At 42.7% G+C, this 13,603-nt stretch overlaps 1 protein-coding gene across 3 annotated transcripts in view; it reads left to right on the top strand.

Moving 5' to 3' along the window:
- Positions 1–13,603, top strand: part of KIAA0408 (KIAA0408 ortholog) — a 340,323-nt gene that overhangs the window by 215,507 nt on the left and 111,213 nt on the right. For all 3 annotated transcript variants that reach the window (XM_044064108.1, XM_044064091.1, XM_044064100.1), the window contains exons 4-6: positions 6,356–6,697; positions 6,789–6,868; positions 7,339–8,680. In XM_044064108.1, the coding sequence (XP_043920043.1) occupies positions 6,356–6,697; positions 6,789–6,868; positions 7,339–8,680 (1,764 nt within the window). The remainder of the gene's footprint in view (positions 1–6,355; positions 6,698–6,788; positions 6,869–7,338; positions 8,681–13,603) is intronic.

Genomic DNA, 13,603 nt, shown 5'->3' with positions numbered 1-13,603 from the left:
GGGTTAAAATATTAGTGATATTGTTTTATAGTTACTACCCTTTAGATCCCTGTTTAGGATTCCCTCTTAGGTAGTTTTGATACAGTTTTTTCCCCTCCTTATAGTTAGGCCCTTGGCCAATCCTCTTTCATACTTATTTGTCTATAGTTGTATGTGTGTGCCTAGTTAGATTGTATTAATAAGTGTGGGGTTTTCTGTTATATTTTTCTGGTCCGTTACAACTTTTTGTATGTCTGTGTTTGGTGATTGTGAATAGACCTCCCTTAGTTGTCCTTGTCTGCCAGTCATCCCTTTTTCAGGATGTCTAAAGACACTAAGGTCTTGGGCTTCAAGAAGTGTGACTCGTGCTGTCAGAAGATGTCTCTGACAGACGGTCACACTTCTTGTGTATATTGCTTGGGCCCTCTGCGCCTGCAGGACTCTTATTCTGTCTGCCATGCGTTCAGCCCAAGAGTCCTGCAGGAACGCAGAAAGAAGCTTATTTTGAGAGGCTTGTTAAAGCCCGAAGGTTCCCCGGCTAAGCCTTCGTCGGATAAACCTTCTAAGCCCGCCAAACCGTCGGCTCCATGGTCGGAGCCGTCACTGAGTGGTGCTACTACTTCCACTGCATCGGTTCCGGCCGGAACCGATGATTCAAGGCCTCAGTCGGCTCCGACACTGCTGTTGGAGCCGTCTTCGAGCAAGAAGCGTTCCAGGTCTCCTTCCCTGGAATCGTTCCATTTGGCTCCGAAGTCTCCCTTGTTATCAGAGCGGAGTCACAGGTCTCATTCCTCTCAGTCTTCCAGGCTGTCAGACCATGACCTCGAGAGGGTGGTTAGCAGACTACTTAAGTCGCAGGCGCTGGCCCAAATGTCGCATAGCCCTCCTCATCAGGCAGTGGCTTTCACTACTCCCTCTTTGATTCCTCCTCCGACTCTTCTTGTGAGTTCGGTGCCGGAGATCGTAGGGGTCGGGACCATAGGAACGTCAGAGCTGATACCACCCCTTTCGGCTCCCTCGTTGGCTCCGATCTCTTCTTTGGTTCCATCCTTGGAGGAATTTGGCCGCCAGGGCTCTCTCCTTGGCTCCGAGGGGGCGAGTGGCATCGGACCCTTGTCCGACCCCGTTCTCCCTCTCGGAGCTTCGGCGCAGGTGAGTTCAGCCCCGACATCGGCCTCGGAGCCGTCCCTCTCGGTGCCGGGAAGAGTCCTTGTCTCTTCGGAGTGGGGACCCCCTTCCCTGCCTGATAGGGGTGCCTTTGAGGTCATGAGGAGTGTGTTGGCCCCTGTGCCTGCTCCACGGTTGGCTCCTTCGGCTCCTCCCTCTATGGTGCCTGCTTCAGTCTCTACCCGCTCTCTCGATCCCGAGCGTGGAGAACTGACGCTACAGGTAGCCCCATTGGGCATATCCTCCTCTACTGAGGCCTCCCCTGATCCTTCAGGGGAGCCCCCCTCGAAAGAGAAAATGCGAGAGGAAGCATGTAGACTCCCCTGAGTCAGTCACATCGGACACTGACTTGGATGACTCAGAAGGGTCCCCAAGGTCCTCCTCTGAGTATGTCTCATTTTCTGACATCCTGGAGATTCTTAAGCAGAGGGGAAACTGGTCTGCCCTTAACCCTTCTGAGGACGAGTCGGTGTACCTGGATGCGTTCGGTTCTCGCCCTTCCACCTCCTGGGTGTCTCCGCCTTTCGACCCGCTCATGGATGTGGTGGCTCGAAAGGCGTGGATGGCTCCTGATACTATGGAACCAATTCCCCGGAGGCCTACATAATTTATTACAGCCCCATCTGACAAGCAGTTTCTAACTAAGGGCGTCCCTGTTGATGCCATGGTGGTGGCGACGGCCAATAAAAAGGAGTTGGCTGACCCTTCAGTACCTGTCCATCCTCCTAATAAGGAATCTAGGACTATGGACAGGTATGGCAAGTGGATGTTTTCCTCAGCAACCTTTTCTATGTGGTCTCTGAATTATTTGTGCCATTTCACCCGTCTCCAGAGAGACCTTCTCAAGGAACTGGGTGATACCTTACAGGACCCATCAGCTGCAGGGTCTCAGGAAAAGATCAACTCCAAGCTGGGGACCCTAAACTCTATTGTCAACTCCTCCATGCGGCTCATTTTCTATGCAGCCGATGGAGCGAGTAGGGTTGCAGGCACGGGCGTCGCTCTAAGGAGACATGCCTGGATGCGGCTTTGCAATTTTGCTGACCCCTTCAAGGTGTCCTTCACTAACACCCCCTTTGATGGTTCTGCCTTGTTTGAACCTCAAGTGAAGGATACATTGACCAGGTGTGAGCAGGAAGGCAAGACTCTCTCTGCCGTAGGAGTCCGTTTTTCTACCCCTTCTAGACCATACCCTAAGGGTCAAAAGGTGGGAAAATGTGGTTCTGCAAACCTCAGGGAGTACTGCCTGATGCACGTGGTGAGTTCCCTCCAGAGGCAGAGGAGGGAACAATAATAGACACCGCCCCAGGGGCAGGGGGGGTCCACAAAATCAGGGTAGCGGAGAATCCTTCTCTGACAAACCCTTCCAGCACCCCTGAGGAGCTGCCCGACTGTCCACCTACTGAGGCAGTCGGGGGGAAGACTATCACTGTACCTAGAAGCCTGGCATTCCCTCAAGCAAGACAATTGGGTACGGTCGATCATATCCGAAGGTTACAAAATTCCCTTTATTCATACCCCACAACCACCAAAAGGGCCCCTTCCAGATGTTCCACCCGGTCTGAGGGATCAAGCAGCACTAGACATTTCAAAGCTGCTAGAAAAAAGAGCCATCCAGCCAGTCCCAGCAGACCAGCAAGGATCCGGAGTCTACTCCAAGTTCTTTTTGGTACCAAAAAAGACAGGGGACTGGAGACCTGTTTTGGATCTCAGCAGGCTGAACAAGTCTGTTCATCAAAGAACGAAATTCTGGATGGTCACGCTTCAGTCCATTCTACCCTTCCTGGGTCAGGACAATTGGATGTACTCTATAGACCTTCAGGATGCGTACTATCATATCAAAATGAACAGGCGCTCCAGGAGGTTTCTCCGCTTCCGGCTGGGAGCCAGTCACTACCAATTCAGAGCCCTGCCCTTTGGCCTCACCACAGCCCCCAGGTTGTTTACCAAATGCATGGCAGTGGTTGCGGCTCACCTGAGACGAAAAGGATTCCAGGTGTTTCCATACTTAGACGACTGGCTCCTTACTGCCACCACCAAGCGTCAGCTATTTCATTCCAGAGATTATACCCTCCAAATTTGCAACGAGCTAGGTATCTCTATAAACTCCAAAATGTCTGCCTTGTCACCTTGTCAGTCTATTACCTTCATAGGCGCCATTTTAAACACTGTGGAAGTGTCACCAAAGCTGCCTGTACAAAGGATTTCAGACATTCGAGGTCATGTTCAAATCCTACTACAAGAGAGCAGAGTCCAGGCCAGATTCTTACTAAAAACCCTAGGTCTCATAGTAGCAGCTATCACATTAGTCCCCGTAGCTCGCTTTCACATGCGGATCCTGCAATGGATGCTGTTTTCCCAGTGGTCCTTTCAACAGCTTCCAATGTCACACATCATTCTAATCACTCAGTCATGCAAAAGACACCTTTTGTGGTGGATGGTCTCCCCTCAGGTTCTTCAGGGCAGACCGTTTGTCCTTCCTCCTCCTGTGGCTACTGTGACAACAGATGCCTCCCTGATCGGGTGGGGGGGGCATTTTCAGGGCAGGGCAGTCCAGGGCACATGGCAGCCTTTCGAAAGCCACCTGCACATAAATGTCTTGGAAATGAGAGCGGTGCTTTTAGTGTTCCAGGCCCTTCAAGATTCTCTACCCACCGGGACTATTGCAATTCAGACAGACAATATGTCTGTAGTGTGGTACATCAACAAGCAGGGCGGAACCAGGTCCTACCCCCTATGTCGAGAAGCACTCAGACTGTGGCAGTGGGCAATCTCTTCTCAACGGTTTCTGGTAGCAATGCATATCCCCGGGAAGTCCAACGTCATAGTGGACAGGCTGAGCAGAGCCATTCTCATGCCCCACGAGTGGTCTCTCAACCAGCTACTAGCGGAAAAAATCTTCAGGAGGTGGGGTCAGCCTTGTTGTGATCTTTTTGCAACCCCTCAAAACAGCAAGTGCCCAGACTTCTTCACCCTCTTCCCTCTCCCAGGTCCCCCCCCCCCCAGAGATGCTCTAGTCCACGATTGGCCCCGGGGTCTTCTGTATGCTTTTCCCCCCTTTCCCTTAATTACTCAGCTAATCCAGAAAGCAACTGTTTTGAGATCCAGAATTCAAATTTGGTTCCCGTTCCTGCAACGTCATCTACTAGATCAACCCTGGCATCTGGACCCAGCGCCAGATCTTCTGACACATCATTCGGGCGGGCTACATCAATCTGTCCAATCTCTCAACCTCACAGCTTGGTTGCTCCACTTCCAACCCTAGCCAGGCTTCCCTCAATCTCTCAATCAGTTCGTGACATCATCCTCGCTTCGCACAAGTCTACTACCAGAAAGACTTATGCTAGCAAATGGAAGCATTTCTCTGTTTGGGAAGGGGAGAAACAAGTTGACCCTTTTACAGCCCCTGTCCATACAGTCTTAGACTTTTTGGCAGAACTTTTTCAAATGGGATCTTCTTCAGCCACCATCAGAGTTCAGTTGGCAGCCATTGCGAATTGTCACGTTGGATTGTCAGAGACCAGCATTATGTCACACAAACTTTGTAAAGCCTTTCTAAAAGGAACCCTCTTACTTAGGCCCCTGGTAAAAGATCCTCCCCCACCATGGGACCTAAATTTGGTGTTGTTGTCTTTAATTCTCCCTCCCTTTGAACCTGCGGCTTCCTGTTCATTAAAGTTGCTCTCTTGGAAAACTCTGTTTTTAGTAGCCATCACTTCAGCGAGAAGGGTATCAGAACTTCAAGCCCTTTGTGTTCGCCCTCCTTACCTTGTTTTTCACAAAGATAGAGTGTCACTTAGGACTAATCCGTCCTTTTTACCCAAAGTACTCTGAATCAGGCCATCGATCTTCCTGTTTTCTTCCCACTTTATACCAATAGGTCTGAACGGAAGTTACATTGTCTAGACGTTCACCATCAATTACGCTTCTACCTGGATAGAACCAAGCAGATGAGGAAATCAGAACAGCTCTTCCTGTCTTATGCGGAAGGGAAACAAGGCCTGCCAGTTTCCAAAGTAACCTTGTCTAGGTGGTTGACCTCTGTTATCATGTTGATTTACCAACTGAGGCACAAAGAGCTCCATATTAAGCCCAGAGCTCATTCAACCAGAGCATTAGCTTCTTCAGTAGCCTTTCAGGCAAGATTGCCAATGGATTCCATTTGTGCAGCGGCCACATGGGCCTCTCCTCATACCTTCATTTCTCATTACAAGCTGGACATGACCTCTAGAAGTAGGGCTGATTTTGGTTCCACTGTACTCAAGAGTTTGTTCCACTGAGCCACCCAGGAATAAGTTGCTAGGGACGCTGTCCCATCCAGCAAGAATGAAGGCGAGATTGACAACTTAACATTGAGAAGTTATGTACTTACCATAACGTTCCATGTTAGTTGTCTTCTTCTCGCCTTCTTTCTTGCGTCCCACCCTCCATCCCCCTAGCCTGGCAAGACCGAGAGTATCTTCTGAGACGTGTTATCATGAGAGTTATCTCCTTAGCTACCTCTTTCCTTTTCTTTGTAGCTCTTATAAGAGTTTTTGTATACCTAGATGGATAGAGGTAGATATATGTATATTTTTATATATATATATATATATATATATATATATATATATATATATATATATATACATGTATGTCCATAGTGTTAGCTATCAAACGAGATCTGGGTATATCACGCCTAGCATTATGGGACATAGGATAGCCTCGAGCCGGTAAAAATAGCTCTCGAGCTTTAGTAATAGGCCGAGTCGGAGCCGAGGTTCAGCTCCGAACTCATCCAGCAAGAAAGAAGGCGAGAAGAAGATAACTAACATGGAACGTTATGGTAAGTACATAACTTCTCATTTATAAACATCCTGATGTGTTTCATACCAGGTAAAATCCAAAGGGTTTATCTGAGCATGGTACCCTGAGTCTGTAAGATACCCTTGAAAACACAGCACTGTGTTATATAATTTTTACTGAGAATTTTCTTCTTAAAGCAAATAAATGAAACACTGTACTGGTCACAAGTGAGATGTGGAGAAGTGGTCACACACTTCACTATTGTAATCCACAGGTTGTAATGGAAAATAGTAAGAAAGGTGACCTGTGGGAGAGGACTCTAATAAATTATGTTACCGTAATTATTATCACTAGATAGTAGATAACTTGAATAGCCTAAACTTGCAGTGCTTGGTTATTTATTTATTTATTTGTTTGTTTACAGCTTTACCAGGAGGTGAAATCAAAGAGGGAAAATGACTCTAATGACCAGGAGCTGATGACTGGTACTGAATGGCTTCACCTCTCCATACATTCCTCCAATTCCGAGTCCAGCGATCCAGCAGATTGTGGAGAAGCTGTCCATCACCACAACAGGGAGAGTATGGAAGTAGAACAAATTCTGCTGAATGCTTCAGACTGTGAACTTAAGAACGCATCAAAACAGAAAAACAGTCCCTTGTTTATTGATGAATTAGCTTTTGAAAATTCAATTGAACCTGATGACTGCCAAGTAGTAAAACTTCCTGGAAATGATAAAATGAGCTATACAAGTGCCCTTAATGCAGTAAGTGTTAATGGGTTAACATTCTATAATGAATTTTGATTATTACAGTGGCTAGATATAAAAGTTTCATGTGTTCTATGTTGCTTTTAAGGCTCTGAGAGAGATTGCAAAAGTAAGTGAAGAACTCTGCAGTTACCAGGATGAAATCCGGAAGAAATCGAGCCACCAAAGGTATTGTAAAATGACATGGTAAATTCTGAGTAGCATTCACAGTTAGCATTTTGCTGTGTCATTGCTTCACAGTGTGCTTTGCTGCTAAAGAAACTGAGTTGGAGAACATGGCCCTTAGCTCTCTGCATGAAGCATTTTCAAAAGGTTTCAGAAATGTCCATTGTCATACTGAAGTTTGTACATAAAACATACTTTTAAAGCTCTGCTTACATAGAAAGCATGCATTTTAAAGCACTAACTTGATTACTTGGTAAGAGATCATAGAATAATTAACTTTAATACATTCCAGTAATTGTATGGTTATAATCTGCTTATCTGATTATTGATTGCATTAAAAGTATCTCTTTAGAGATGCTGTAAAGTATTCTAAACTGTTGCTGAAATGCTTTACATCTTATTTTTGTATTGTTAATAGCTTGTGTTGTGTCACAATATTGATTTTATGTTGTGTATATTTTATTATTGTGCAGACTGAACTCATTTCAGTGTTCAAAAGAATGCGAGCCTAACAAAAATGGAGTGAAGAAAACTGATGGAAAGACAGCGCTGAATGATTCACAAGCTTCTGGCACATTTTTTAAGAGCCTTTGGGACACAGAGGAGATGAACAGAAAAAACTGGATGTCATGCAGCCCCCCAAGCCTTGGAGACAAACTGAATGCAACAAAAAATGAAGCTCCTCCAGTGCCCCCAAGAAGTACTTCTTGGCATCTGACTCCCACACTTTCTTTATCTTCACAAATAACTGACTTGGGAAGAAATGACGGCAAGAGTTGTATGGCACAGAACATTGTGTCAGGAAGAAAAAGCAGTAGCCCATTGCTTGTGAAAAAATCTGAAGCTGTGTTGTTTGACAACAGGCTTATAGGCGATCCAGTGTGTGTGAGGGCTTTAGCAACTAATTTAATAAATGATACTAACTCTGTCTGTAATGATATCTCTGGTTCCAGCAGATGGCCTTGTTATGTCACCAAGCTTGGCACTAATACCGACAACAGATCCTCCTGTAATGTTCCCATCCAAAAATGTCTCTCAGAGGCGAACACCCTGTCATCCGAGAAGACTGAAAGCCATCTTTGCAAGTCTCCTACTGGTCTGGAGTGCTTTGACAATTTATTTCCAACTCCAGTAACTGATAATAAATCATTGAGAGCTGTAGTGGCAACAGAAGATGCAGGTGATACCCTTTGCTCTCTCCAAGCTGAGACTGATAAAAGACAGACAAATGAAATGCTGGCAACAAAAATAGCTGAATTTAATAGAGTTGTTTTCCACACTGATAAACGCCGCATTGTAGGTCATGGAAATGTATTGACGCAGTCATCAGTTGGGGATGGTAAACAGGCATTTGTTAAAACTGGTTGCATGACTCGCTGTACTGAAAAAGAGTTATCTGGACAATGTGTACCACATAGCAAAACCTCTGCCTTTTCTGAGTATATAGCAACAAGTCATAACACTAGCAGGTCAAAGACAGGAAAATGCAGTCCCCACATGAATGATGACCAGGACTGGAGTCCAAGTAGGTTACTTGGCCGACCACGGTCATCTGATTCGAGGTCAAATTTTGGAGTGGTTGAAAAGCTGTTGAAAAACTATGAGAAGTCAGTGGCCACTTCTGTACAGGTGTCTCCCCAGTGTAGCAAAAATCAACAGATAAAATCCAGCTCTGGATATTCACGAGACAGTTCTGACAGCATATTTCAGTATTTGGAGATGATTCAGACAGAACAGGAAAAAACTCATAAACAGTCACCATTGGCTGTAGGCAGGCAACTCTTGGAACCAACAGAGAAGAGCAAACTACCAGAGGTATCCTAAATACACAACTTTTCTTTTAACCAAATATATGATATTTGGGTGAACAAATGTCAGTCTATTTAAAACAGCCCTCCAAAATATTAAGTGGTAATTGTAAAATGATCAACTGAGTATACTGAAAACCCAGTAAAGGTACTGCTCATCTGGTATAAAATAAACCAGCAAGAAGCATGACTGGTCACTTCTGTGTCAGTCATAACCGTCAAGAATGAAAAAAATCACAAAAATTCAGAATGCATTTTGAGTCCGCCATTTACTTGGGTTTGGGGGTGGGGGTCAAAGTCTCCAAACACCACCAGTGAACAGGACTTTTGCCCCTGCACCTCCTTACTTAATATAATAAACTCCAGTCTCACTGCACATCAGGAAAAGAGGAATGTTCCCTGCAGAGGCCTTATTTACAAATAATATTTTTCACACTGTTATGGTTGCAGCATTGGCTCTCACAGCCCGTGTATGCTACCTGTTAATCACTGCATGACCTCTAGGATATAAGTGCATTACACCATTAGTGTTTGCTACCTGTTAGATCACTGCATAGCATGTATAATATGAGTAAGCTACACCATGAAGGTCATGCAGTGATTTAGCACAATGCACCAGGCACCATCTACATTATACTATGAGAGGGTCAGCAGTGATTTAGCACAATGCACCAAGCACAATCTGTACAACACCATCAGGGTCATGCAGTGATTTAGCACAATGTACCACACACCATCTACTTTCAAGGTCATGTACTGGTTTAGCACAATGCACCAGGCACCATCTGCATTATACCATCAGGGGGTCATGCAGTGATTTAGTACAATGCACCAGGCACCATCTGCATTATACCATCAGGGATAATGCAGTGATTTAGCAAAATGCACCAAGCACCATCTGCATTATACCATCAGGGGATCATGCAGTGATTTAGCACAATGCACCAGGCACCATCTGTACAACACCATCAAGGTCATACAGTGATTTAGCACAATGCACCAGGCACCATCTACACAACACCATTAAGGTTGTGCAGAGATTTAGGACAGTGACTATGCACCATCTGCATTATATCATTAGGGGTCATGCAGTAATTTAGCACAAAGCATAATCAAATATGTTATTTTATATCGAGTATGTTATTTTGCTTGTACAGGGGTCCTCTATGTTATAGAGTTTGAAATAATTGTGTCGGACTGTTTTGAAATAGGTTCTGTCATGTAATTATTTCTTGTGATTCAGGGTCATGAGACACGAGCTAAATATTGTAGTTATTTTTGTGGCTAAACTTATTTGACCTAAAATGGTAGATACACAATAATGGGTAGTCAGAAGAAAAACAGATAAGTTGAATCTATTTTCACTTTTTTATTTAGTGTTAATCTGATAAAATATGTGTTTCTGATAATTTAATAGATGATCAATTAGGAACGTAATTTCCCATCTATGGTGCTTTTTGGATTTAAATGCCAAGATTCAGAGAAAATGAACTAATGCAAATCATTTTCCATCCGCATGTTGTACAAGTGACATGGGAGTGACCCAGCTATATAATTTATAAAGCTGGCAATCTAGGCTTCGGTTCTTAATGATCCTGAACTGGATTAGCAAAGTAACCATGGAATTAATTAATTCTGTCTCCCACCAATGTGTGTAGCACACAATAGAGAGTAGGTAGGCTATCTACCTTCTATTGTCTCTCTGGTTTTTACTCTCTCTTTTTGTTTTCTTTTTTGCCAAGACTGAGGTACACTTGCACTGTAGCTCATTAACACCTTGCATTCTAGATAAATGAGTGTACAGAGGAATCCTAGATAAAAAGGTGCACAATTAGCAGCATGTATAACTGAGTGTACAAAAACATCTGTAGTAAATGGGTGTACAGTAGCATGATAGGTAAATTAATTTACAATGAATCCTAGATAAAAAGGTGTACATTTAGCATCCTAGATAAGTGAGTGTACAAGATCATCTGCAGTAAATGGGTGCACAATAGCATGCTAGGTAAATGAGTATACAATGGAATTCTAGATAACAAGGTGTACCATTAGCATCCTCAACAAGTGGGTGTACAAAACCTTCTGTAGTAAATGGATGTACAATAATATGCTAGGTGACATCCAGCAGCATGCTGGGTAAACAACTGTACAACAGCATACTAGGTGTACAGTAACATTCTGAGTAAACAATTGTGTGATAGTGTGGAAGATAGATGAGTCTACATAAGCGTGTAAGGTAAAGGAGTATACAATAGAGTCCTAGAAAAAAGTGTCCAGTAGTCTGCCTAGGCAAATGACTGTTCGGTAGCATGCTAAGTAAATTGGTATACCACAGGATCCTAGGCAAATTACTGTACCATAGTGTGCTAAGTAAAAGAATATGAAGTAGCCTCCTAGATAAATGAGTGAACAGTAGTGAGCCAGGTAAACGTGTACAACAGCATCCTGGCTAAATGAGTGTATAGTAGTGACCTAGGTAAATGAGTGTACAGTGGTGACCTAGGTAAATGAGTATACAGTAGTGTCCTATGTAAATGAATGCACAGTAGTGCCTTAGGTAAATGTATATACAGTAGTGCCGTAGGTAAAGAGGTATACAGTAGTGTCCTAGGTAAATGAAAATACAATAATGTCCTAACTAAATGAACTGTAGCATGCTAGGTAAACACATGTACAATAGCATCATAGGTAGATGAGTGTACAGTAGCATCCTAGGTAAATGAGTGTACAATAGCTTTCTGGGTAGAGTCAACAGTCACACCCTAGGTAAATGAGTATACAGTAGAAGCTTAGGTAACTGGGTATACAGTAGTGTCCTAGGTAAATGAGACTTTTATAAACTGGAACTGGTACTGACAGAGCTTATAGTAATTTAGAAGAAAACTCAGTCATGGCAGTAGAACAAAAGGGTAAGGTCATATGGAACAAAGGATCATTTTTTGTTAAATAAAGTCATAATGGAGAATTGTAAAATGGGGAAAAATCTAAGTATGGCATGGATAGACTACAAAAAAAGCATTTGACAGCATCCCACATTCATGGATAAAAGACTGCTTACAAATGTATAAGATACACCCTACATTGACTGATACATTACAATGACTATGAAGCAGTGGCAAACCACTTTGCAGGTAAGCCATGATAAAGGAATAATTATTACCACATGAATAAAAATTCAAAGGGGGGTATTCCAGGGTGATTTTTGTCACTGCTGCTTTCTTTTGCCCTTAACCCATTAAGCTGCCTACTTAACAGATTAGGTCATGGCTACGGTTTGGCTCCCAGAAAACAACGAAGTATAAAGACTTCTCATTTTCCTTTTTTTTGTGTGGATGATGTAAAACTGTATAGTTCATTAGATAAGGAACTACAAGCACAATTGCAAATGTTTAAAAAACTTTCTCGGATGATATAAGAATGTTGTTTGGTCTCAATAAATGTGCAATATCAACCTTTAAATCAAGAAATCTGCAGCAATATCAGTTTGGGACAGGAATGTGATATAAAGCAACTTGAACAGGAGGGAGTGTATAAATATTTGGGAATTGAAGGATCAGCAATAAAACATGAACAAATAAGAATGAAACTTAGAAATATTTTAGAAGACTAAAATTAGTGCTAAAAACAGCCCTGACATATAGGAACAAAGTCCAAGCTATAAACAAATTTGCCCTTCTGTTCTAACTTACAGTTTTGGGGTGATTGATGCCCCCAAAAGGTATTGGATCAGTTGAACAGGAAAATAAAAAAAAATGATTCATGCTTATCGAATGATTTATAAAAATCAGTGTATACCAAGATTAGATATTCTCCATTCTGAAGGAGATATGGGCCCCCTCAAATCTGACTACATATAGATCTGCAGTTGTAGAACCAAATATAGTGAAATTTGTAAAACATAAGGAGAACAAGTCTAAGATGACTTCCCTGCTTTGTTTAACGGAAGCATATCGGTGTCAGGAACAAATGGAAATCAAACCAGAAGTAAATAAAAATCAGGCAGCAACTGAGTGTGACAAAAACAAAAGAAAGAATATAAGGTGAAGGATCAGATGAGAAGGCAATACCTGTGTGAAATACATAAATGTAGTTGCAAGTACAGAAAACAACCTCATGTCAAGCAGGATCTAACACAGCAATGGTTAAGGAGAGGCGAATTTAAATGAAAAGAAGAAAGGTTAATATTGGTGGCCCGGGAAAGTGGACTGCATACACTTTGGTTTACAATCCATTGAACGTGTCGGAGAAACAGACAAATGCAGGTTTTGTAAAACAGAATTGGAAACAGTTGTACATCTTGTTGCTGGGTTTGATGTACTAATGCCAGAAGGCTTGTACACTGATAGGCATAATAATGTGGGAAGACTGTTGCACTGGGGGTTGTTCTAACATTATAATATTGAAGTAGCTGAGAAGCATTAGAAACATGAGCCGTAACACATTATAGAAAATTCTGAAGTTTGTCACATGGGTTCACCTATTACCACCAGTTAAAAAATAGATGCGAGAAAACCAGATATAGTAGTTCATAAGAAGAAAAAAGCATTGATCATTTAAATTGCTACACCCAGTGATTACAATGTGTTACATAGAGAGACACAAAGTCATAAAATACCAGGATTTGCAGACAGATTAGAAGGCAGTGTGGGAAAAGGATACCCAAACAGTTCCAATAGTAATACTAGGTACAGTGGGTCTCATAAAAAAGAATTTACAGTTGTATTTAAATATTTTACCGATACATGTTCTGTGCAGATTGCAGGTACTGCAAAGACATTTGGCTAACATTAAAGATTGAAACAGTACTAATTTCATGAGTTTTTTATTATACTTTGACTTAGGAATGGGGTCCATTTCTGTCATAGTATTAGAAACTCAAAAAACTTTGAGAAGTTAAACTGACAGTAACATTTACCATAATCTTTCTAAA

The sequence above is a fragment of the Protopterus annectens genome, chromosome 1.part0 (genome assembly GCF_019279795.1).
Source record: "Protopterus annectens isolate FY-2018-M chromosome 1.part0, PAN1.0, whole genome shotgun sequence".
Lineage (NCBI taxonomy): Eukaryota > Metazoa > Chordata > Ceratodontiformes > Protopteridae > Protopterus > Protopterus annectens.
Note: the sequence above shows the minus strand (reverse complement) of the source record. Positions and strands in the feature narration are given on the sequence as shown.